Below are 27382 nucleotides of genomic sequence, written 5' to 3'. Positions count from 1 at the left end.
GTATATTATTATAATATTAGTATATTATCCAGTATAGATACAGCATGTATACAGATGGAAAAGATATATATAGATATATACGTATATATAAAAACAAGAAATTTAAACCATATTTCCTCAATAAACAATAGAATTGGTGTAACTACAGATGTTTCCAATGAGATTTCCCTTCCTGTACTTTCCCTTTTAAAACACCTCTGCATGCCTCCACAAACGTCTGATCATGTGACAACCTCCCCTTGTCCTTTAGTGACCTATGGCCAGATTAAGTTTTCCTACCACTGCTGAATCAGACCAGGGAGTAAGATGAGCTTAATGAGGATGGAGAAACAGTAGGACTGTGGATGCATGTATGAGGCTGAGGGAGAGAGTATGTGCCTGTCTCTGCCTTTTAACAGGAATACAGTCCCTTTTGTCAAACCGACTTTATGTTACATGGTCCCTTAAGGCTTAAAGAAGAGGCCTGAAAAGAGCCTATTACCTATGCAAACTGATGTCACCCAGAGAAGTGCTGTGAATGTTTTCGGTTAAAAGCATCAGAGAGGTGGGAAAAGTATCTGTGCTGTCACTGTGCAGAGGAATAGAAAATGTACTTATGGACGCAGGGACAGGTAACACATGCGCTGCATTGTGTGACTTGCTTTCACGCCGTAATGGCTGTGTTATTCGCAAGAGCGCCACATCCATAGCACTGTATGGAATCATAAACGAGACCAGAAGCTATCATCATTACCATTAGCTATGAAGCAGTCGCCTTAGCGGGGATCATTGCTCCCCTCAGGGATGCAAATTATCCACACATTGCTCCACAGCTGGGCGAGATTGAGATCATCTGAGAGAAAATCCTGTTTGCCAATAACCCCCAGCTTTAACTGTTCACTGGGTTTCATAATCTCCACACTGCTGGAAACACCTTCTCATCAAGTCATTTCTGTATTAATTTGTAAAACATTATTTTATTAAACCAAGTGAAACAATGAGATATTTGGCAACAGCTCTGAATACTGACTGAGACCTATTTGCAGAAACGGAGAAAATTATTTTTACTGCCCTTGGGAATTTGTTTATGATTTGCTTCAAACAGATATTCATTTATTAAGATATTTGTTAAATGTTTAGGCAGTTTTCAGCTCTGTTGTTTTTAAATGTGAAGAGATATATATATGTATAGCAACCACCTCCTGTGCACCTGACAGTAGAAATCACAGAACAGCTAATACGTGGGTAAAACAGATAGATGGTGGTCGAATAAGTGGAAAGACTAATACAAAGTAATATAATTTTGACAAGCTAATGCAATCCTTTGAGTACACACTCTGATGGACAACAATGGTGTACATGCTCTCTCAGCTTTTTCATTAAACCGGTTCATTTTAATCGACTTCTTCCTTGAACACTAATCCCTTCAATCCACTGATCCGTGGATCCTCAACTTGATGCTGCTTCCTAAATTTGAAAGTAAAGGCAGAAAAATGCCACAGCCTCTAAACTATAAGTGGATTTTAACATCCCGTGTACAGAACACAGAAAAGCACAGGATGTCTATGAACAAACAGCACACAGCAATGTCAGGATACCAACCTTTCTTTGAAGTCGAGAAAGATCTTCCCCAGGCCGCTTCCTCCACTGACCACGTTCAATTCAATGGCTCGCAAGAGAGCAAAGTGGACTTTGATCACATCCTAAAGGAAAAATAAGAAGAAAAAGAAAGTAGAATTTCATCATCATTCCCAGCCTGAAACATTGATACAAGGCTGGACGGATCCATGGTTTCATGTTGTTTATGATCCTACAATCCAAATGTTGTGGCTGAAATTGAGACTCATCAGACCAGACAACTTTTCCAGTCTTGTACTATACAAATTTAGTGAGGCTGTGCAAACTGTAGCTTTAGTACAGTAGCTGATCTTTTTTCAAGGTTCATTGTATTCTGAGGTGCTCTTCAGCATTCATTAGTTATAACTAGTGGCTATTTGAGTTACTGTTGCCTTCCTCAGCTTGAAAAGCCCGAACATTCTCTTCTGACCTCTGGTATTAAACAAGGCGCTTTCTCACAGACAACTGCTGCTCACTGGATATTTTCTCTTTTTCAGACCATTCTCTGTAAACCCTAGAGATGGTTGTGTGGGAAAATCCCACCAAATAAGCAGTTTCTAAAATACCAAGACCAACTGGTCCAGCAGCTAATAGCCATACCACATTGAAAGTCCATTAAATCACCTTTCAGCCCCTGGTGCTCTACTTAAACTTCAGCAGGTCTTGACCGTGTCTACATGCCTTAATGTGCTGCGTTACTGCCATCTGAGTGGCTGATTAGATATTTGCATTAATGCTCTGTCTGATATTCAGCTATTTGGTCCTGTGTGAAGCACTTCAAAGTGCAACCAGGATGAAAGGGACAAATAAAGTTTAATTAACTGATACAAGAACTCATCTTGAAACATTTAGTACACATTGTTGCCCTCGCTAATAAACTCTAATTCGTTCAGATTGCTAAGTGAAGATATAGTTGAGAAGTTGTATTTTTAGGAAAGACGGAGAACACACTCCTTCTGAATGTGATAATCTTTGCTATTTAGGTTATGCTGCCTAATTGTCGGAAAGCTGTGTGTCTACGTGGCTTCTATGTCCCAGAAAAAGAGAACAGAGGAGATCAGCAGTACAGACTTTTTTCACAAAGGTGACTAAACATTTATAGCATATTACAGTTATTTAATATATTTTATAACCCAAGATTATTTAACATTTCTCATGAACAAGCAAGTCAAAATCCCTGCTACTTTATCGCCACTTTCAAATCTCCATAAGCAGTCTGCAGCTTTCATAATGCATAAACCTGGGAGAAGCTGGGCAATGTAATTTCTAGCAAATGTTGGTCATTGCTCATAGAGAATTTGATCGGGAATACTTTGACACACATTAAAACAAACACAATGAGTATTTACAGTTCAGGGCCAAATTGAACTATAAATACTCATTACAGGAGAGACTCAAATAAACTACAGCCGCTTTGTTTGTTACAGGTCAGGAAAACAGTGTGACTCATTAACATAATTTAATGCAACTCTGTACCACATGTGGTCCAGAGTGCGTGGTGGTATTTTACACCAATGAGGCATATTTTCTCGGCAGGAATGTTGACTGTTTTCGACTCTGGCCGTGATGAAAACACTGAGAAATGACAAAACACTCAGCCCAAAGCAAAGCATGAATTTTCACAGCTTTGCACCCTTAATATACAGTAAATATAAACAATAGATCCCATCATTCTTTCAGCCATCCATACACATATCGAGTTATTCGCTTGGTGTGAAACGCATCCAGGTGTGCCGCACTGGCATTATGTTGTCTTGTAGATTGGTTACTCACCTCCAGGTTTACAAAGATAGCCTCCATGTCCTGTGGACTGAAGACTTGCCTCAGTGGGATCATGTAATTCTTGGAGGGGAAAAAAAAAAAGAAAAAAGAAAATCAGTGATTTTTTTGTGTTGTAAAAAATCATTTTGAGGGCTAAGTGTGCAATAAATACATACAGCTGTTGTTTACGATGTCCACTTATGCTTAGAGAGGAAAAAAAATATGCTTTTTATTTCTCTAACGCTGCTTTATGGTTGTCACATTTCATCATCATAATGATAACAAATAGATCAACTAAGAAGCAACGCAAAGATGACTGGGTTTATTAACCCCAACTCAATTAAGCCTAACGAGTCCTCTGATCATAAGAAGGTTATTTATTCTAATTTAGACTGGTGTGGGAAACACAGGATGCACATTTAGTTTAATGAAATTAGCGGAGCGGATGATTTGTGGCGCTCCATGAAATCGTGAATGAAATCTGTCAACGCGGAAACTGATGCGATAGCAGCGCCGATCTCAGCGATGGTTTATTACTACACCGTGAAAGCTCAAACGTATGCGTGAATTTGTGTGCATGTGTGAGGATCTGAGTCTTTGAGCATAGAAAATTTCTTGTTATAGACAGAATATTTGTTTTTGATTTTCTCGGTAAACGGTAATCATACTACTTTGTAAAATGTTGTGTGTCCTGTGATAAATCTCCTCTCTGCAACAGCAAACTTCACGGCTCATATTCAGAAGACACACCGAGACTTTAGTCCTGGATAACTGTGAGAATGTTTCAATGTCATTCCCTAATAAGCTAAAATGAATTGTGACCAGTTGTGCTACAATTACATAAAAGTGAATGTTTTAAATGTGCTAACTCAATTAAAGAAACTGTGTCAGCAGGGTGAGAGTCAAGGCTGTTTCTAGCTTTCTGTGTTACAGCTGCTAAATATTATTATTATTTTTTATTTTAATTAGTCAGACAGACATGTACCACAAAGACACATTATACAGTAATGTAAAAAAAAGTCTTGCATCCATTTTTTTATATTTTGTTAGGAAAACCCAAAATAGGCATAGTGATTTATTGAAACACACAAACATAAATGGAAATATAGAATATAGGGGAAAAACAAGGTTTGTACAATTCTGCTGAACTTGACAGCCAGTACTTGGTATGGCCAAATTTATAATTCAAGACAGACAGAACTCTCTTAGAAAAGCTTTATTGTAATACTTTTAGTCTTTAGGATGTTCTCAGGGCTTCTTGCAAGACATTTAAAGCAGTTAAAAACATTTCTTTCTCAGTTAGGCCTTCTGGCATTCTTTTGTTATTTATGTTTTCATTTATTTTTATTCTATTTTCACGTGGTTCTTTTTTGATATTGTTTACTAGTTTTTCTAGATTACTATTAACAAAATGCCTAAAGATATCATTTTAAACCAGTTTTTTTGCCAAGTTGTCTGCTATGTGCAGACAGCAGTGGTTCTCGAGTTAGGTGTCTTTTTAATGCCTGAACTATTTTTTGCTTTAGTCATGTAAGTGACTTAAATAACTATTCAAATTATTTTGAAAGTCAGTCAGCTAAAAGGACCGTACTAAAAACATCACTGAAAAACAAAAGACAGCCACTGTCCAAAGAAGAAACACTTGCAGAAAAACCTGAAGACCTGTTGCTCAAGACCAAAAAAAAAAAAAAAAACACACAAAAGAAAGAAAATAGAAAAAATAGAAAGAAAAAAAAAGTCTGGCTCCCTGGAAAGAAAATGTAAAGAAATGAAGGTGACTCAAGATTTTTGCACAGCACTAAAGACAATAAGAAAATAATGTGCAAGGGTAGGTGCAGAAAAATAAATATAACCTTTTAAAATGTTCTAGTGGAATACGTGAGTAAAATAAAAATAAAATAAAAAATAAAATTAATAAAAATGAATAGCTTCATTTTTATTGTAGTATATTCCCTTTATAGGCAGCAAAGTATTAATCAGTTTTTCTAAGCTCGATGTGAATAAGTCACAGCTAATGTTACCATGACCTGATATAATTACTGTGTTTAAATGTAATCACAGAGCAGGCAATCTTTGCAGCAGAGCCTTGTGAATAAATATAATCCGACGCTGCTCCCTTCTCTTTGTCAGAGATGATCATTACACTCTTTCATACAAATACTGTGTGGAGTAAGAACAATCACCTGTGATAAACTTCAACACACAAAGAATAAAACGCCTTTAAGGTGGGTGGAGAAGCATGCATATAAACAAATTTTAGGATTAATTATTTCAGAAATACTTATTTTTCCCCGACACATATAGAGTATGTTCTCTCATATGTGATGTGTACTTAAAGGCTTAGGGATCAGTGTCATCCTTGGAAGCTGAGATAATAATAATCATATTGATCTACGTCCATGACATTTGTCTTCAAATATATATGACATTTCCATGCTGTGACCCTGCCCAAAGGTCTGAACCACCAACAAAGAAGTGACGAAGGAAAATTCAAGCATTGCATGGTTGTGCCAATGTGAAAATGCACGCTTATCAGAAACTCAAATAGAGCTGTATTCGTAAACTCACCTTCTCAATGTCCTCTAAAGTCTTGTAGTACTTTGCTTCAGTTTCCTGGATCTCCACTAAGCAGCAGTTTCTCTTGTCATCTTCTGTCATACCCATTTTCTGTAGTGAGAATCAGATAAAATAATCAGTGACGACAATCGCTTTGAACAGTTATATATTACTAATTGTTTCAGTGATTATTTTTTACATGTTACTTAGAGAACATTAAAGGCTAAAATAACAGGGTCAGCATCACTAGTTGGCAATTTAAAAGACCACACAATGTTTTGATGTTTCAGTCAAATTCTGCAACACTTTACTTCAACCTGTGCTTGAAACTACTGCTATAACAGCTGACTGTTGTTTTTATGAATTCCCAACTGTATGGAAAGCTATTAGCAGACTTATGACAAAGTGTTTGTGTCGCGTAATCCATCAAGGCCGTCGACTTGCGTTATCAGCAAGAGATAATGCAGTGCAGTCTTCCAATACAGTCACTTTTAGTCAATTTGCATGTAAACTCCTTTACTCTGTAAACATAATGAAATACTGACAAAATGAATTTAGACTTCATCTGACAGTTTGCACAACTTATAGTCAGCTGTGCTTTCCTTTGCCAGGATGATCCACCCATCATCATCAACATCTTTTTTTATGTAGCCTATGATTTTTCCACACTTAAGAAATACATTTTTTAAAAGCTGAGAGAATAGGAACAAATCTAAACCACCCCAAAAATCTAACACCCAATTATTGTTGTTTTTCTGTTAAAACAAGCAGAAATAAATGTAAAATTAGATACATGTTTTGATACATGCTCGATAATCAAGAGAATTGATTCTGTTCAACTGCATGCAGTTTTTCCCACAGGTTTCCTCAACTTTACAAACAGTGGTTATGTAACTATTGTTTATAGGGTTGGGGAAACCTGCAGTCAGCTGAGACTGGATGAGTGATGAAACGTTTCTCCTTTTGGGCAAGATGTTTTTAATGTATCTGATTATGTCAAAGATGAATTTCTAAATATTTAGCACAGCTGGTGCCATGGCTAGAGATGGTGATGACAATGGCTATGACAGACGGATGCAAAATAATGAGTTTTTGAGAGTCGCTGTATGTGTGGGTTAGCTTGTTTAAGAAGACATGTGTACATGAATCCAACTTTGTCAAGGCAAAACAATGCAAGCAGGCATGCTGTGATGGAGCCAGGTTAAGATGTGACAAAGAGTCAAACTTCTGCAGAGGGCCTGATGTCTCCATCTTCAAATGTGTATATATGTGCATGCTTTGTTGAAAGAACAGTATACTGTAAGTGAGAAACCCTGATGATCATGGCGAAACACACCCACACACATAGGCTTCGTTTCCATAGATTTTCTTTTTTTATGTTGTAGTATGATTATGAGCACCCTGACTGAGGAATTAATATCTAAGCCATCTGGAGTAGATCTGGCTGTTGATAACCAGTGCTGGTAATACGAAAACTGGCACTAACAATGCAAAAATACAAGTCCAGTCCAGGCCTTAGGCCAGCACAGGATCAACCAATCCGAGAAGTAGGGTTCAAAGCCAGCAGGATATTGTTTATTTGCTTTAGTCTGGCAGCTGGCAATGGTAGCTGAAGTCAGTTAGCACTGCAGTCACAGAGCTGAAGTCACTAGCTCTGAGTCAGACTGAACCAGATGGGGTATCGTTCACCATCGGTCCAACGGTCAGTAACTTAATTGGCAGATCTTTCTCTTGGGATGCTAGGAGTTGGTTTTAAATAAGGTGGTGGAGGGAATTTGCTGACAGGGTGTTGTGAGTCACAAGCACAGTGGCACTCACCTGCATGTATCTGATCTGCAGCATGAGAAAAGCAAAGCAAGTCAGAAGTAAAAATTTGTCACTGATTATGAAAGAGACATCTGCTACAGTTGAGTTTAGAGACACGATGTCATGCAGATACCATACGACAATGACAAGGTCGACCACAGAAATAATCTAAAGCTAGTTCAAAGTGAGTGGGGGTGTTTCCTCTGGCACTATTAGTTCATTGCATTCCTGTAATGCAATTCGTTATGGTAAAATGAAATCATGCAAAAGAAAATTCTTCCAAAGAGTCGGGAGAGTTGCAGTGATTTAGTCATAGACCTTCACGTAGCACATTTGTACAGTATATTAAAAAACAACAACAACAACAAAAACACAATCAGTAATTGTGAAAAGAAAAAAAGTCCCTAATAATAAAACAGGGCAGAGTTCTCACCATGGGTTGTCGTACTTCCACTTTAATGATGTCCTCATAGATGTCATCCCCATCATCCTCGCATGGCACACAGTCATAGATGTCATCCTCACCCAAGTCATGTTCACTGGGGGAAAACACATGCACTTTAGATGAACAAGTCCATCTAACCACCAACCTTCAAAACCAAATGATAAACAGTCTTTTCTCACACCTCCACGTCAAACTTCTTTGAGTGCACAGAGCAGGTGAACCAGCTTGTTATCCTTAACAAGCCCTGCCTGAAGGATACTAGTGATCCAGGCAAGGGAACACAGAATCTGGTGTTCACAAAGCTCCAATAAGTTATGAAGTGGCATCTCTCTTTAATGTATTTATGTTGCTTTGGCACCCAGCTAGCTCACTGACCTTTAATTAGGCAAGCAGCCAGCAGAGCACCGACAGTTACTGTGGAGAGGAGGATCTCCTGGGAAAGATTCTCATGCTCTGTGAGCCAAAACTGTGTCTCCCCCTGCTCCGTATAAGCAATTATTGTTTGGGAAACTTATTGAGGCGGCAGGGATCCCGCAGCAGGAAAACACTTTGGCAAAGGGCCCATGTCGATGCAGTTAATAAGAAGGGAGCTTTAAGTCGCAAAAGGGAAATAAATGATTAAATACTGTAAATAAATAAAGGTAGAGTTGCCTGGTAAATAACGGAGGGCAACTGTTTGAACTCGCTCGCTTGTTTAAACAAACAATCGAGGTAAAAGGCAGTATTCAGACACAGGGAGCGTAATGTTCTTGTATTACAATAAGTTGCCATAGATTCAGCAAACTTCAGTGGTGAAGCCCATTCTTTTGTAATTAGTTTAGAGCATGATGAATAAGCTATTAATTACTGTACTTGGTTCTGAAGGATGCTTTGATCGTGATTTCTAAACAAATATATGGACATTTATTCATGGTGAACATGGGAAATATCATATGCATCTAAAAATATGTGTGTGTTATTAACTTTAATGGTGGTCTGACTCCCAAAAGGGATGCAAATTTAGTCACTAAAGGAAAAAAAATATCTTAATTGCTTCCACGCTCTGTGCTGAACTCCAGTTTCTGTGAGGGTTGACAACCAGGACACACAAATGTACCATCCACCTGCATCTTTTCTTATAGTTCCCAACCTTCGCTGCCCTGAAATCCTCAGGAAAAGGACGCCTAAGGTTGAGGCTCAGTGAGCATCCGCTCTTTTTGAATGTCCTTGAGCAGAACACCAGCTCAGGGGATGCTGTTTTGTACTCTGACCTCTCTGAGGGAGAACAAGAAAGAAGAGGGTTTGCTCTTCTTGGATGAATGCTGCATCCTCCAAATGGATGTGCATGTGATCCCTAGCACATAAACCTGCCTGTCTGTGCATTCGTGAAGCACAAACCTCACTGCAGTCTGGCTAATGGGGGCCATAACCCGGCTGCCGTTATACCAAAACAACCAGATCCGGAGCACAAAATCCTAATTCCCCTTTAAGATCACTGAAATTGGTTATTTTGTTGAGCTTTCATAAGATTTATTAATTCATGCATATTTGAAAATGAGATTTTGTAGCACAGGTCTAAAAAAATCTTGTTTGTAGGTTGGTGGATTCCATCCACTGTGATGTGACCTTCTACACCTGCCATCAAGGCAATGGCATCGCTGCTTTCACTCAGTCTGAACAGACGAGCTGTCAGGGGAGAAAAAAAAGCGAAGTGAGAGAAATGCCCTCAATCAAATATGCAGCTTTACCGTAATGCTGGTGCTCAGGTGCGTTTGAAGTTTTAATTGAGGTGACTTGGTTCACTATCAGCACTGTTCTCCATCTTTCTTCATTAAGTAAAAGTGTCTCATGTTGAATACTGAGAAGGCTGCGTGGGAGGACAATGGCCACCTGATGCTGTCCCTTCAGTTTCTCCTCTCTGAACTTTGAGACTACAGTACTCTCCACAGACACAGATGAGCGGCATGACAGAAAGGCTCTTTGGAAAGCAGGTAATTCACATGTGTTTTTGTTTAATTCCTCAGAAAGAGCTTTATATGAGGGAGGTCTAGTGCAGTGACATGAATGTTGCCTGTTAAGAGATCGAATAGAAAGTTTGTAATATCTGGTTCGTTTTTATCTATTAGAGGAAGCTTGGCTCACTGGAACATTTGTTAACATCTGTTAGCTTCTTCTTAGTTATTCAGTTTGTCACTGATCATTTTTAGCAAGTAAGTTCAAAATATATGCATGTTCTTATTAATGATTAATGAGTAATTACTGCATTACACTGATGCACCAGATGCATAACTGATTATGAAAGCTAAACTTTTCCTCTTTCTTATTTCGATCCAAATTCAAAACATCACGCCAAGTTTTACTAATATGTGTTTTACTTATATACCAACAGATATACAATATTTTATTTTGCTCGCATTTAGACAACCAATATTCATTATGACATTTTCCTTGTTGATTATAACAGATTGTTGCAAAATAGCATTGAGACAACATTGGAAGGGAGGTGTTTTACAACAGTTGTCATATCATTAATGTTTAAAGCAACTAACAAGTAAAGTGAATAGCAATCATCACCACACTGCTGAGCATTTTTCTGCTGGGAAATTTTGGGTCCAGGAATTTGTATGTATTTTCCTTTTGAAATGCACCACCCACCGACATTGTTCAAGAACAAGCACATCCCCTGGGGGCGGATGCTGCTATTAAGGTTTTACAAGCACAGGACACCACAAATACCTCCTCAGGAACTGCTTGAGGAACACAACAAAACAGCCCAAGGCATTGATCCAGCCTCCAATCTCTGCAAATCTAAATGCAATTGAGAAGACTGGGGGGTACAATCCTGAGCCACAGAGGCCCTGCCTGACAAGACGCAAGACGTCAAAGCATTGGCTGCAAACGTCCAGGTGGGACCGTCTGTGCTGTTCTGGTCCAATATGAGCAATATACCCACCCAGCAGGTGGTTTTAATGATGTGGCTGTTCAACATAGTCTGTGTAATCAATCAAATCTGTGTGTGTATACACTGTAGGTATGTCTGTGTGTACACACACTGTTAGAAAGGGAGAGAGCAAGAAAACAGGAACATATTTCTATCCAGTTTAGCAAGTCACATGAGAATTATACAGCTTATTTCTTTATACTTAATAAAAATTGCATTTATGTGCATGCGCACATGTGTAACCATCACAGTGAATGATTAAGGAATGGAAGTAGAGGACCTAAGGACTAACAAATTAGGTCTGATTTTCTCTCTGATTGCACAGTGACAGGCTAAAGGCTGTCTAGTGTGCTTGCATGCAACTGGCCTGCTGTAATGTGCTTCCGGCCTTCAATGACATAGAGTTAACATTACTGAATGGGGGTAGTAGAACGTGACTCATCATATCTGAGCTACTGAGCACATGTCTCTGAAGGCTTGGCTGCTTTGTGTATTTTTATTTAAATTTCAAAAGTTGTTTTTCTTTGTTCCCGCTTCAATATTCTGCATTCAGGAGCTCCAGCTCTGGCCCTCCACACTGTAGCTACCAAACTGCATTTGTGCGGTTCAAAATCAGAATAAATGGGGCAGTAGTTTAGCTCGCTGGGATGTGGGGGAAAAAAGCCTGTGGGATTGGCACATATACCACAGAGGAGAGCACAGATATTGGGGCAAGGTACTATAAATGGAACCTGGAACTTTTCTTAAGGTTCAGGTCCACAAATGTGCCTCACTATAGTACATTCACTGCATTTTGATCATGTGCACATGAGCAGGGAAAGTTTCACTACACTGCATGAAATACTGCATCATGGGGACACTAATATACTTTGGAAATGTATAGAAAGAAATCTTGGCTATATATAAAACATTAGTTTGACGGAAAAAACTGGGAAAGCACCTGATATCACCACCCTCTGGCACAGATTCTGATAACCTTAGAGGAATCAATACTGTACTATTTCCAAAAAGGCAGCAATGCATATGATATCATTAATAGCACAGTTTCTCTCCTTGATTGTAAAGATTGAAATATGATAAATTATATTACTACGTAATACCAGTCAATTTAGAGACATGATGCTACTTAATACCTTGCATTAAGAAAAAGAAAGGAAAAAAACCTTAACTGAGCTCACTTCATGTTATTGACTTTTCATGTCAACCTGCCTGAGGGATTAATGGAGCAAAATAAACTGCAAAAGAGTGACACAAAGGGCTTGTGACAGTGCATGCTTCGGAATGGAAATCTATGTGTTCCTTTCGCAGAGCAAGAGTCCCTTGGCGACTGTGCCCGATCCACCCTGATTTCATGGTTTGTCAATTCCAGGATGGAGTCATTCCAGATGGGAAGAACTCTCAGCTAAACGATGTGAGGACTTGACTTGAGAAGGCCAGAGGGGAGAGGCACAAAGTTTAACATATTAACCTGTGAGACCTCAATTAGGATGAAGGCTGGCCTCTATCCGAGTCATACAGTATACTTGTGGAAACAGATACAGTCCAGCAGAATGCCAAATCATCATATACAAATAAACCATAAGTGCACCTATCAGGGAATCTCCATTCCATTCATTTGCACTAAACATTTCTGGGTTAGCCCATAATGACAGCTTAAAGTATCATTTGACATTCTTCGGCCATGATATTGTAATTATGGAAATCTTCTTGCGACAAACCGTCACATGCCTAAAATTAGACATGAAATTTTCATGAGAAGTGGGCATCACATGTCTTGCTGCCTCACTCTACCCAAGCAGCACCCGTCAAGCAGTATTTGCAGGGGTGAGAAAATGCCTGATGTGAGCTCTCTCTCTTCTTGTGTGTTACGTGTAAAAAAGGGTAACTTGACCGCTCTGACGTGATGACGTCTGCAATTCATGAGTGAAAACAACTTCAGCCAAGCAGAAACGTGTTCTTTTTCATCCTCACTGCGTTCAGGAGAGGCCCTATCACCTGCAAAAGCTTTGACAACTGCGAATTAGGAAAAAAAACATTAAACACAATCTCTGAACTTCACCAAGTCATTAAAGGTTGATTTCATTCTCACATGAACGGCCAGAGCAGCCATTTCATCTCAGCCGACATAAGGTCAGTTTTTAAAACTCAAGTCAAAATCCATTTTTACAGACTTCGCTCAAAAGCGGTTAGCCTCCACCAAACTTAATGATGCAGTTTGATTGATTTCTATTGTTTGCTGTATTATTTCTGTTTTACTTTTCCCACACAGCTTTTCTTTTCCACACTTAATATTTTTGGTGACAATATTGCAGTATTATTTCCTACATGCTACTGTTTTTATGACACCATATGTCCTGCCATTGCACTATTTTCCTCCACTGGGATGCTTGTTGCACAGAATAGTTTTACATCCATAAAAATTATTACTGCGGGAAGATTATCGCTGTCCTCTCTCTCACTCTCGCAGTTCAGTCACGCACCCGTCGTAAATCACGTGCACATCAATATTTCAGACTAATTAATAAGCCTCTGAGAGCAGGGTTATTGCTAGCGTGGCCTATGTGCTACTGTGTCCAACTGTATTAAGTGAAGGACATGCTGATGAATCAATTATGCGTGTGTCCATTGGCGAAACTAAATGCATAGATGTTCAGTGGAAAAGGTCAAGAGCAGCCGCACTAGAGAGCAGCATGATTAATTTAATAAGACCCAGCCCTCTGGACCTACAGGTTACACAAAGAGCAAAGTGTTACAACACCACTGACCATTTCAGGAAAAAGAAAAGATTAACTCGACCTGCTGCCATGGTTACAGAGGCTAAAACCCATCAGTGGAGAAAGGACATTTTGGAGGTTAAAAGTTAGAGGCAAGACACTAGTGCAGTCGATAACAAGTGTCAAAATGGAACGCCTGTGACTATTTGCTGTGCTGGGCTATTGTTGCTACTGAGGTACACACTGACTAAAACCAGCGCATCTTTCAGCAGTAATTTCAGCAACCTGGACAGTGCACACCACTGTCACTTTTCAGGTGTATTTAGAACCACGGTAAACACAGGGAGCATTGAATAAGATTGACTTTTTTATATTATTATACACACAAAAAAAATTTTGTTTCATGGGTTTCATGCCATTATTCCACAAGTTTTCAAATTCTCTGGTTAAAAATCATGCGGTATTCTGATGAACCTCAGAAGTTCTTAGGTAGGCTCCAAACATGATTTATAAGTTCTTCTCCCACACACAGAATTGGAGTTTATAAAGAAGAATGTGAAGAGAGAAAAGCACCGACCTCACTCACGCTACACACCATGAATACAGAGATCGGAGGGAGGCAAGCCCACAAAGTGGATAAACTGGAACAAGACAGGCTCAATATAACAGTTCAGCCAGTTTTACGGAGTATTCCCTGCTGTTTTCTATTTACATAAATATCTATTGATATATAAAATTTACTGTTCACAAAAATTATAGCCAATTATTGATTTGCAATCAGTTTTGCAGGGCTCCTAATGATAATGTTAGGTGTTAGAAATAGCTGCTGCCATGCATCATGGTCTCTTTTCCTGCTGCAAGCTGTTGCACTTCGTTGGTTGTCATTTGTAATCCAACTTTTTCTTTTCTTTTTTATCTCTATTTATCATTGTTCTTTGCTCTGTACTAGATAAGGAGTACAATTTGTGTGCCAATCTGCGAGCACACTGTGTTATTTTTAGAAAGCCTGCATCCACGCTGTCCTTTTCACCTCACGCCGTATCTGTGCACCTTGGCTCTGCCTCTGTGTCTCACTACTTGAAAACTCCTTCTCTAAATAAAAGGAAAACAAAAAAAGGAAAGCAGCCTCTCAGTATGTTCTTTTTCTTTTCTTTTTTTTCCTTTTCTTTTATTTTCCATGGTAAAAGCCCATGTTCCAAGTTTTCAGGGCTTCATATCTGGAATTAAATCCATTACTAGCCTTTTTGGCTAGCATGAGAAGATGGTAAAGGATGATTATGTATTCAGCGGGCATATATCTATAGCTCGCATGCTCGCCTTTCTATAACTCACTCTCCTCCCTCCTATCTTTCTGTGATGAATGACACCCATCTCAAAGCCTTTAACTAATTATTTTCCATTAATCCGAGTCGAGCGGCTGCTGTCATCGCTGCCAACTCTGAGCGCATCTTTCACAGACAGAAAAACCCACCAACCCACCTACTATGCACCAAACCAGGCAACCCGTTACTGAAGGAGGTATAGACGCAGCCAAACCTGGAGTGATGCTGGTGTTACCGTGGCAACAGGAAGAGTGACAGAAGGCTCTATGCGTATGTAATTAAGCAGTTAGAGGAAATTGGCGGAGGTGACAATCACAGTTCACTTTTAAACTTCGCGAGGTGCGTCACATATAACCGACAGGTAGAGCACTGTTACATAGTCAGATGCTTTTTTTATATAACCGGTAGTTCATGTGAGCCTATTCAGATTAGAAAAAACAATGTAAAACTTTACATAAAAATGGCAGTAAAGAACAAATGAAAAACAACCATATGCTGTATTATCACTCACACTTTAGTAGATGCAGAAAAAGCGGTTGAAAAAGTACTATAAAATGTATATTACTGATTTCTTACAACATAAAATCAGAATGAAAAAACTTAAATAGCTTTATAAATCTGAATATTTTGAAACAATGCCTTTTGTGTTCATCTTTGCCACAAAAATCTAAATTACAGAACTCAGTTTCAGTCTACATTTCCCCCTGGTTGTCCATGTCCTACTCTTTAAGTAGGACACCCTCGACTGGGTTAGCGTTTGCTAGGATATATGGTGTTCATGGTTACATTTAGGGTTAGGAAAAGTCTTCGGAGAAATAACACAAAGTCCCCCTAGGTGACGAAAAACAGTTTGTGGTGAAAAGAAGACTTACTCTGCCAACTCCTCCAGGCTCCGGTACACATCATCTTCATTCTCAGCAGTATCCTCCGATGGAAAAGGTCTGGCACACACACACACACATATGCAGACACACACAAAAAAAAACAAAAGAAAAAACAGAGAGTGAGACAGAGTACAAAATGCTTTATCACTGCAACACCTCAGTGTTCCAGGTAGAAAAATAACTAGTCAGAAACGTCATGTTACATCTGTCAGGTTGCCACTCTTTGCTCCATCATTTCAACAGCACAGGGGCAGAATCTATTCAACAGAGGACCCCATCAGTCACAAACAACATTGTCAAAACACATCAACATACTGCTACTGGCAGATAAAAAAAAAAAGAAAAAATCTGCCATCTTCCACCAGCCAACCTTCTCAGGAATTCAGGAAGGAATGCACTTTTTTTTTTCTTCAGATGGCTAGGCAGGTGGCTCATATATCCTCTCACAGGGTTTTTGGACAGCTTGTCAAGGACCCTCAGGGGCAATGTAAAGGAATATGAAATACAAAAAATGACCAAGCTGAATGCGACCTTCACTGCTTACATGAATCAACTGAAATTTCCCTTTCCTGCAAACACTGTCAACAAACAATCCTCCAAAGGAGTGGCAGAGCATAGAAGTGGAAGATTAATCAGCTAAATCAATAAACACAATATCTTTATCTCCAAGATTTCTGCCAACTTCACTCTTAAATGCATGATCAGTGTAGATCTCAAACGACCAACGCTGTTAAATATTCTTTTTTACAAAGAGCAGATTGTGACTGCTGCAGATTATAGCCTATTAGCTTAATGCTGTGCACAACTGAAACCTATTAAAGTCACTGAGGTCATGATCAGTGCTAATCATCAAAACACAAATGGCAGAGAAACGGTTTGTGTATTATGACACACACTCTATACCCTAGAACAAACAGTAAACCTTATGTAAGTCTCCAAATCCATCACACTCATGTTGTTTTACAGCTCACACAAATACTACAATTATTATTATTATTTTAATACAATGATAACAGCTTTTAGAAAAGTAAAGCATGGTTTCTTTTTTGGTTTCCCAGAAAAAGCAGAGCACTAGAACTGGACCTTGACCCCTCCATTTTATGCCACTGTAAGTGGTTTCACTTGGAAGGCATCGCATTTTAGTTTCAGGTGAATCACATGTTATTCCTCTTTCAACATTAAAGCCGTTCATATGTGATGAGGTATTGTTGTACAATTATGAGGCAGTAAGCCTCACTTCTCTGTTTGCCTTTTTTTAAACACAGAGTAGAATTAAAGCAGTTAACTCTACTGACATTTATTAAGTCATTTTCAGTTCATTTAACTTAATTTTTTATTCTTTAACTGCTGCATCATTTCCCAAATCTGGGATCAAGTATTTCTCGGCTTGTCGTAAATGAACAAATAAAGTGATGGTTATTTTCATGTGGGAGAATTTAGGAATTAGAGTAGAGCACAAAAGGGAAAGCAAATGAAAAAGATGTCACTGTCTAGACTGAGAAGTAAGCTGATGTGGACTCAGTGATGTTACAAGACAAGACCTTCAAAGCTCTCATAAAAGCACTCTCCTCTCTGTTAGCGCACAGCTTTCAAATCCTTTGACTGTGTTTAATCCTATGATATGATCAGATGAGTGAGACTCAGTTCCATGCCCTCCTAAAAAGCCAACTGAAGTGGACTGCGTCTCTGTGAAGCTGTGTGTATGTGTGACACCAGTAATTAGCCTTTGTGTAATTAGAACGTGTCAGCCTTCAGGGTAATGAATGCTAAGCTAGATAGTCAAAGGTCAACTAACACACACGCACACACGCACAATACTGCATGAGCCGCTTTGGTTTATTTATTCTGCTAACTGTTCCATGCTTAAGTGCTGTAACTTCATTAAAACGCGTATTTTCAAAAGACAATTACAAGTACTACTAACAAAAAACTGCCTCATCTGATTTATGTTACCTTCTCGCTAACTGTTATGAAGCACACAGGGTGCTTCCTCCAGAGTGCAATAACACACCCACATCTGAAGGCCCCCTCCAATGAAATGTGCATTATATTATAAGTTATTAATGGAGTCCCGCAGGGCAAAATTTAATTACATAGTAGTTTGTGGAGATATGCACTCGTATCTATCACCTCTGTGTTGTTTTGCGGAGCCAAGCTCTGTCCGGTGCTGCTGTTTTCATTTCTCTTAATGGTGCAACGAGGTACAATTGAACTATGTTCATAATTTCATCAGTACACCTCTGATGAGCTGTCTCTTGGCTATTCAGTGCTAGAAGGGAGGGAGGGGGGAGCCTCAATTATGTGCACGGTTTCCAACTTTCACGCTTTAGGAGTGCGACACCTGCTTTCAGTCTTTGTCTCGCCTTCTCAAGCTGCTCAAACTAATCTCATTGCAAATAAAGTGAAGCCTCAGAGCGCATCCCTGGTGAAAAAAAACTGCTACATGTTAAACAGAGGTTTTAGAGGGGGAAGACTGCAAGGCTTTTATTTCCCCCCCCCCAAAAAAAATAAATTCAGCACCAACTGGTTTCCAGACTTCATAGAAAATGGTTAATTGAGGAGCACATTACCTTTGGAAAATGATTACAATTTCATGTCACTGACTCTTGCATCATTCGCCTCATTTCACTGTTTTACTCCAAAATGTAAAAATGCAATGGACACCACATTAATGGGAGCTGGTGAATAATTTGTGTTTAGAAAATGTTAAAGATTTGTTTTTTGCCTGCAGATATATTTTTAATTTCAGTTTTGCCTGTGAATGCATCACGTATCTGCTCACAGATTAAAAGCAGTAGTCTAATCATTAGTTAGTCGCCATCCACACACTGAGTCATGAGCTTCATCACAGCTGTCCAGATGTTTTTCATTTTTTTGTTGTTATCCAAAAAGAAAATAGAAGAAGAAACATTACAGCAGTAAGACCTGGGGTCTCTGCATGCAATGTTTCTCCTGGAAGAAATTAATTATTAAGCATACATACATATATATATATATATACATATATATACATATATACATATATATATACATATATACATATATATATACATATATACATATATATACATATATACATATATATATATATATATATATATATATATATATATATATATATATATATATATATATATATATCTCAAATGTAGAATTTATATATATATATGTACATCTCAATTTACAAATTTATTAGACCATCACCCAGCGTAACGTTTATGTCACAGCTGCACTAAATGTACAGTATAAGTAATTACAAAAAAACATATTATATGTTTCTTTAATGGTTAACCCAACAGTATCCACAACCTCTTTAACCCAAATGTATCTATAATGCTAAAATATAATTATTGTTGTTACCCTTGAAGTTACTGTTACAGCAGTTATGTTTTTTTGTTTTTTTTTTAAGTTTTGCATTCCTGAACAGAAAAATTAGTCTAAATGGTTTTATGTTATGCCTGATTCATTTTTGACTTCTCAGTGTGCCGACTCTAATTTGGGTATAAAAAATAAAAAAAATAAAAGTCAGTTCAGTAACTGCTGCAAGTTTTGGTTTTAAATACGTTTTTCCCAGAGTTCAAAAATATCTGTGTTGTGTTTTTTTTGTTTTTGAATAAGAGGTGCTCTAATAAATTTGTTAAGCACTGTATACTATATCTTTTTTATATTTATATTTTTTCTAATTTAAAAACACTTTGAAATGAGACTAAAAGAGATTCAATATTTTTTTAATTGCAGCTATGTATAACCAATGAATTTGGTGTCTTTATGTGTTTTTGCCTCTTTTCTTTCAGCTGCTTTTAACCATTGAGGTATTTCTTTTTTATTTATTTGAATGCTTTTTTACTTTAATTCATAGCAGGTGAATGAGGAATTGGATGATTCAACTTGTGTAAATATTATAGTCGCTTTTGTTATTTGATTTGAAACATCACATGGTCAAACCACAAGAGGTAAAAAATCTCTTTAAGCACAAATAAAGCATTGTTTTGCTTTGTTTTTTTGTTTTTTTTTACTTAACATGTTTCATAAATCACAGGGTTCTCATTTTACACATTGCAGCTCTTCTTCCTTTCTCACTGAATTACATTACTGTAATGAACCCCAATGTCTTTGTGATCATGTCTAATTTATTCCACACTCTTCTGGTGTAATGGGAACTGTTAGTGCAGGTGTCCTGTACAAATCCGCAATGAACCAGTCCCATTGATCCATTATTGTCAAACAGCAGAACAACAGTGTAGTTGTTATGTGTGAAAGCAGCTCAAATGGTCAGCACTGGAAGCAGTTTCATGTCCCAGGACACGGCTTCATTTCTGCAGGGGTCGATAAATCGCTGGAGCTCCAGCAAGCTTCCGCACTTTGCTACTTATTGTACCATGCTTGTCTATAAATCTCCCCATTCTCCCTGTAAACCTACTGCTACAGTTTCATTTCCTGGGGAGGGGCAGTGTGTGCAATCAGCATGTGAATAGGAGGGTTTTTTTCTGCACATGTGAATTGGATTCACAGCGCTTACAAGTGAAATTAGCACATGCAGTACAGTCAAATGGCATACGACAAAAACGGAAACGGACATGCAGCATGATGACTGCGTACTAATAAGCGTGATGTTCAGTGGTGTAAAGGGGCACAAAATAAGCACAGAAAGACAGACGAAGTGTGTTTTACTATTCCTTATAACCTAAATAACAATAGATAAGTTCATAAGCTAATACATATGTCAACAGGCAGATTTTGTTACTTTTAGACAGATGCAAGAACTACCTGCTTCCCTTTGTTCTGTGTTTATGCTAAACTAAGCTAGCTAGCCATATTCTTCAGATTTTTAATTATCATAGAACATACATCAATATTCTAATGCAGTTCTCAAGAAGCAGAGATGGAGATGTCATCACCAAATCCTTATTTAGAAAGCAACTATGCTGTTTAAACATTGTTACACACACCTTCTATCATCTTTGTTAACCTGCTCTGTCTCTTCTCTCCGTCGTTTGTGCCTATAGCTGACTGGCTAAAGGATCTACATCTGCATATAAAGAAGGAGAATGTTGGACAAATTTTCATAGCTGTTTTTTTCCAACCTTTTGTATCATGTCTAGAATTTAAAAGGAAACTTCAAAAAGAATGCCTCATTTTGCAGATCTTGACACAAAACAAAGGATTAAAAATTTTATAGTCTAGTTTTGGTCTCAGTTGCTTCTTCATTTAGCATATCTTGCAATTTTTCTATATGTTTCTTTAAGTCTTCTTTCAGGGAGGCTCTTTCTTATCCTTTGAGCTATGAATGCTTATCCATGAGCATGTAGCAAATTTCAAACGATGATTACTCGAATTTTTGACCAGGACATGTCCTTCAATGCACATATTAAACAAATATGTAAGACTGCTTTCTTCCATTTGCGCAACATCTCTAAAATTAGAAATATCCTGTCTCAGAGTGATGCTGAAAAACTAGTTCATGCATTTATTACTTCCAGGCTGGACTACTGTAATTCTTTATTATCAGGATGTCCTAAAAACTCGCTGAAAAGTCTTCAGCTAATCCAAAATGCTGCAGCAAGAGTCCTGACAGGGACTAGAAAGAGAGAGCATATTTCTCCTGTTTTGGCTTCCCTTCATTGGCTTCCTGTTAAATCCAGAATTGAATTCAAAATCCTGCTCCTCACATACAAGGTCTTAAATAATCAGGCCCCATCTTATCTTAATGACCTTGTAGTACCATATCACCCTATTAGAGCACTTCGCTCTCGCTCTGCAGGCCTACTTGCTGTTCCTAGAGTATTTAAAAGTAGAATGGGAGGGAGAGCCTTCAGTTTTCAGGCCCCTCTTCTGTGGAACCAGCTTCCAGTTTGGATTCGGGAGACAGACACTATCTCTACTTTCAAGATTAGGCTTAAAACTTTCCTTTTTGCTAAAGCATATAGTTAGGGCTGGACCAGGTGACCCTGAATCCTCCCTTAGTTATGCTGCAATAGACGTAGGCTGCCGGGGATTCCCATGATGCATTGAGTTTTTCCTTTTCAGTCACCTTTCTCACTCACTATGTGTTAATAGACCTCTCTGTATCGAATCATATCTGTTATTAATCTCTGGGTCTCTTACACAGCATGTCTTCTATCCTGTCTTCCTTCTCTCACCCCAACCAGTCGCAGCAGATGGCCCCGCCCCTCCCTGAGCCTGGTTCTGCCGGAGGTTTCTTCCTGTTAAAAGGGAGTTTTTCCTTCCCACTGTCACCTTTCTCACTCACTATGTGTTAATAGACCTCTCTGCATCGAATCATATCTGTTATTAATCTCTGTTTCTCTTACACAGCATGTCTTCTATCCTGTCTTCCTTCTCTCACCCCAACCAGTCGCAGCAGATGGCCCCGCCCCTCCCTGAGCCTGGTTCTGCCGGAGGTTTCTTCCTGTTAAAAGGGAGTTTTTCCTTCCCACTGTCGCCAAAGTGCTTGCTCATAGGGGGTCATATGATTGTTGGGTTTTTCTCTGTATTTATTATTGTGCGATCTACTGTACAATATAAAGCGCCTTGAGGCGACTTTTGTTGTGATTTGGCGCTATATAAATAAAATTGAATTGAATTGAATTGAATTACAGAGTCTGATTTTTATTTTTGTTTATTACACTGATTAATTAACTCAATTTAAACTTGGGTTTTGGTGATCTGAAGAAAGACTTTGGGTAAATCTGATGAAATATTTGTGACTGCCTGGAGGGAAGCCATAAAACTTTCAGTTTTCAAACTTCTGATATGATTAACCAAGATAAATAAATCTTTAAAAAAAAAAAAAATCTATCAATCCATGGCTTCTTGGCTTGTTAGGCAAATGTGCAAACCACTACACCATGAAGCTACTATAATATTTAAAAAATAAACATTCACAAATGTATATACATTGCATGTGACGATATCACACTGGAGGATCATTATATTATGTCAACTTCCTCATCAGATCAGTCTATGTGGTGATCTGAGGTGTCCCACACTCTATGACCTGATCCCTCAGAGATACTGTACACTCAAACAGCAGGGATCAGTGATGAATTAGGACACAAGCACAAGCGGGTTGAAGGTTACAGTAGGGTTAGCTGAGGATAGTGTGTGTGGGCGGTAGGGTGACTGTCTGGAGGGGGCTGGGGGTGACAACAGGGCAGAGGATGATGCAGGCTTATACTGCAGATAAGCTGTAAGAAAGCCAAGGTCAACATGTATGACACACAAAGAGATGAGAACATGAGGCTTAAAAAAAAGAGGATTTACAGTTTTTTTTACTGAAGAAGACAACGTCAATCATGAAGGCAAACGGAATAAAATAGAAAATAAAATGGGACCAGTTAAGGTTTTAGTGCTAAAAATATGTTTTAGGAGAGGGTTAAAATAATGCATCATCACATTTTAAATTTTGTATCTACAACAGATGAACAGCATGTGAATGCCATATTCTTAGAAATGTCCAGTAAAGACCTGACACAGGACCTGAGAGATACGTCAGTTGATCTGTCTGTATGGAGGAGGTACACAGAGATACAACAGTGAGTGTCTACAGATGGAGGCTCTGTCATGGTTTGGGGCTGCATTTCAGCCAGTGGTGTTGGGGACACTGTCAAAATCGATGGAATTATGAATGTGGAAAAGTCCCATTGGAAATGTAAAACACATAAGAGCACTTAATGTCCTTCAAGTTGCATGGAGAACTATTCCTGAAGAGGAAATACAAGAACGGTTCCCTAACAGAGTTCAGGATATGCTGAAGAATAAAGGTGGTCATACCAAATTTAGATTTTCAGGCTTGTTAGAATGATACAAAGTCAGTAAATTCCATAAATGTTTACACGTTCAATAAATTACTGCACCTATTTTCCATTTCCCAACCAAAATTTAAAGAAATGAGGGGTGACTCTAGACAGAAATTACACCAAAGGAAAATCAGCAGGTTCCAGGAAATGTGTGAAATGCTGAGTGATTTTATCCAGAGTGCATCTCTGTGCAATTACGTGTCCGCATGGAGAAATAAAGCCTTAATGCCCGACTCTGTTTCTGTGTCAGCATTCCAGCCAAAGACATGAATTACTAAGCTCTGATTACAGCGAACAGACAAGATCAATGTGCTTCAACAAAACATCAAAGTCATGCCTGTGGCAATGTTATCAAACCATTAACACAATGAGGAACTTTCCAATCGGTCTACAGTTCAATGCATCGCCACAATGTGGTGTCTGTGCATGAGCATTTAAGATTGTGGAGTTACCATGTGGACATCGAGCCCTCCAATCTGAGGACCCTAAGCTGGAAAAGAGCTTTAAAATTGCTCTCTAAAAAAAACCTCCATTCCACAATATTCTTCTCAATCCAATTTCTAAAACAACCTTTCATGCACTGCTTTTGTTTGTGTGTAGCGCAATTAATTCAATCCAAATATATCAAGTCAAAACACAGTCAAATAATGAAAGGAGGTTTGTCAGGATTTTTTTTTCTTAATGTCTTTTCTTAATATTGAGTCAGCTATTACAATTATTTTTAAATGACAAAACTGACGAAACCCCTGTTTGTGCTGCACTTAAGGGGAACAAAATCAATGGTTTGCTACTCTGATAGTTCATTTTAATATTCACCTCGAACTCACCTGTGAAATGTAAATTTAAGTCACCACATCTACGGCTAGCATTTAGTATTAATTTTCTGCATTCTGGGATTTTCTTTTTTTAATGTTAACTATTAGGTTTTAGAGGTGGTCTGAAGAGTTAGCTCTGAGGGAGTGAAAACAGTGTGCCACGATAAATCCTACCCACACATATCGATACAGGTTAAAAACCTGTAAAAAAAAAAAAAAAAAAAAAAAAAAAGTAAAAGCACATCACAAGTATGTGACTTGCTTTTGCTTGCACTCCTCATTGCTGAAGCTTGAAATGTTCTTGTGACTGTCATTTTCAATAATTACTTCTCAAGTCATTATATTCTACAAATTTACCACAGATAAGATTTATATTCATATATACATACTTGCTTAAACTAAATATATGATACAATGCTAATGACAAAAAAAGCACTGACTCAGAGTCGAGACTAAGAAATATTTCTAAAAAGCTTGAGGAGGAACAAAAAGACTTCTACTCGAGTGATAATTTATTTAACTGAAAAATAATAAAATAATAATATTAAAAACAATTAACTCTTTATTATCTTTGCAAAAGTTTAAAACTGTCATTTGCTGTTCTGAGAATAGATCACGTTAACATAACAAAATTTTACCAAGCATCTTGGCATTACTTTTAATTCACAGCCACTTATCAAGACAACACTATCATTTGTATTATGCCATTCCTCTTCTGACACATTCCCTTAGGATTTAGATGAGTGTACTCTTTAATATCAATATTATTTTGTTCTGGCCAACAGTGAAATGTGACCCTGTTTAATAAAGTCATCTTTTAGTCATTGTGATGAGGCAGATAAGTTCTCATTTGTTTTGCTGGGGAGCAGACTAAGAGATCAGTAGTTACTTTTAGACCAAACAGGCAAATACCTACTGCTTACCTTTCAAGCTTTTTTTCTGTCTGCTTTTGCACTACGACTACAGTAAGACATCTGAAGTGATATAATTCAGAGTATGCATCGATTCTTAATTTTATTCTCTTGTAATAGTTTTTTTTCATCCTGTTCAGGTTCCCTCTGTATTTATCCACTGCCTGGTTGGTGCCTTGCAGTAAGTTAAGGTGGACTGTAGTGAATATTTTCATATTTCACTGAAACAAAAGTAAAGTTTAATAAAGCCTGGGTATTCAAAGTGCTGTTGTTAAATTTATATTAAAGTAGACTAAAGTCTGGATCAGTCACATCATGCCTACATCACCCAAAGTCACAGTTATGTTAAGAAAATACATAGTGCAGAAGCTAAAATGTCTTTAAAAACATAGCTATAGACTCTATAGTCCCCGGTTATAGCAGAGAAAAGAGGTACGACCTCCAAAACTATCTAGAACTGTGACTTTAGCATTGTGGTGGCTGATCAATCAGTTAAAGGGCAAACACTCCAAAAGTAGTGAAAGTCAAAAAACTGAAAAGTTACTAAGAGTAAAATAAGTTGAGAATAGAAAGTCCAGTGATTTACAATGAGGTCAAATGAGCATTGATTTTGACACCTCACAGCAAAATGGTCAGCATGTACAAGCAGTGATTTAGCCAGCAGTCAGCGGGTTATGTTGCTTTTATTAATGGCAGGGGACCTGCTTTCTCTCTGTCACTCTCTCCCTCCCCGTTTCCTTCCCCTCCCTTCATTTCCTGGCACGGCTCCTAACGGGTGTGCTCCATCAACTCATTACTCAGACAGATAAAATGTCTTTTTATGTGTTGCCGGTGAGCCACCGAGCTCCAAGCAGATCAAGCAAATGACGAGAACTTAGGAGCCCATTCCAATAAATGGGAAGAACTCTCTCAACTTCGCCATTACTTGAGACTAAAAATGACTACTCTTGCATGGAATGAAGTATTCTGACTGCGAATGACACAGCGCTGTCTGAGTGACAGATGGGAATGTATTGTCAGTCATTTCTGTCCTGCATGATAATGTGGAGGTTGAATGCTGCTGCTAATTGCCTAAAATGTAAATTGAATTTCAAATGAGCAGCAGACGTTAATAGCTACATCCATTTTCAAATAGGCTGGTAAGAAAATGTGGAATCGTTCCAAATGGCTTCTTTGACTCTGATATTTGGAGGTGCTTCAGCTGTCTAAAAGACAAATGAGAGAGAAATGAGACTCATACCTGATGCCTTTGATTTGTGCAATGCTGTGGTGGGAGATCCTCGACAGTGCGGAGATTACCTGAAATAAACAAAGACATGAAACGTTAGAACAATTAAACTACAAATTTCTTTCATCTTTACTTTTATGTTTGAAGACCTCTAATGAACTAAACATCCATTTACAGTTACAGTAACCACAGATTACAGTAACTGACTCATGATGTCATCTTAAAAGGCTGTGATCACACTGAATACCAGAACATAACCAGTTTGTTGACTTGGCAGTAACCAGTTTCGTGTCCCTTAACCTTTGATTCCATGAGAACTAAGCACCACAGTGATAATCAATTTTCACTACAAGGCAAGGTTGTAGTGAATAGCTGATTACTTCCAAATGTGATTATCAAAGTAAGGCTGCCATCAGGGCAAAATCAGCCATAAGTCTCTGTGCTGCAGGTAACAACTCTGTTGTCCTTGAGCACAACATATCTGAGATATGGGAGCGTGTGGCCTACAGGCTCCTCGCTCCCTATTTTACACTAGTGTCCTCTGTTGAGCATTTGTAGAATGGCTGTAGCTCAGGGGTAGTGCAGGTCATCTGCTAACTGGAAGGTTGGGGGTTTGATCCCTGGC

At 38.3% G+C, this 27382-nt stretch overlaps 1 protein-coding gene across 14 annotated transcripts in view; it reads right to left on the bottom strand.

The window, feature by feature from the left end:
* Positions 1-27382, bottom strand: part of vav2 (vav 2 guanine nucleotide exchange factor) — a 187091-nt gene that overhangs the window by 30537 nt on the left and 129172 nt on the right. For 10 of the 14 annotated variants that reach the window (XM_025908850.1, XM_025908853.1, XM_019361277.2 and 7 more), the window contains exons 3-9: positions 26770-26828; positions 15993-16061; positions 8153-8258; positions 7732-7746; positions 5926-6024; positions 3370-3438; positions 1582-1682 (exon numbers count right to left, since the gene is read on the bottom strand). In XM_025908850.1, coding sequence (XP_025764635.1) covers positions 1582-1682; positions 3370-3438; positions 5926-6024; positions 7732-7746; positions 8153-8258; positions 15993-16061; positions 26770-26828 — 518 coding nt within the window. The remainder of the gene's footprint in view (positions 1-1581; positions 1683-3369; positions 3439-5925; positions 6025-7731; positions 7747-8152; positions 8259-15992; positions 16062-26769; positions 26829-27382) is intronic. The other 4 variants (XM_025908856.1, XM_005470388.4, XM_005470394.4 and 1 more) reach the window with 1 other exon arrangement.

The sequence above is a fragment of the Oreochromis niloticus genome, linkage group LG7, assembly GCF_001858045.2.
Source record: "Oreochromis niloticus isolate F11D_XX linkage group LG7, O_niloticus_UMD_NMBU, whole genome shotgun sequence".
NCBI lineage: Eukaryota > Metazoa > Chordata > Actinopteri > Cichliformes > Cichlidae > Oreochromis > Oreochromis niloticus.
The sequence above is the reverse complement of the archived record's forward strand: the minus strand, read 5'-3'. Positions and strand labels throughout refer to the sequence as shown.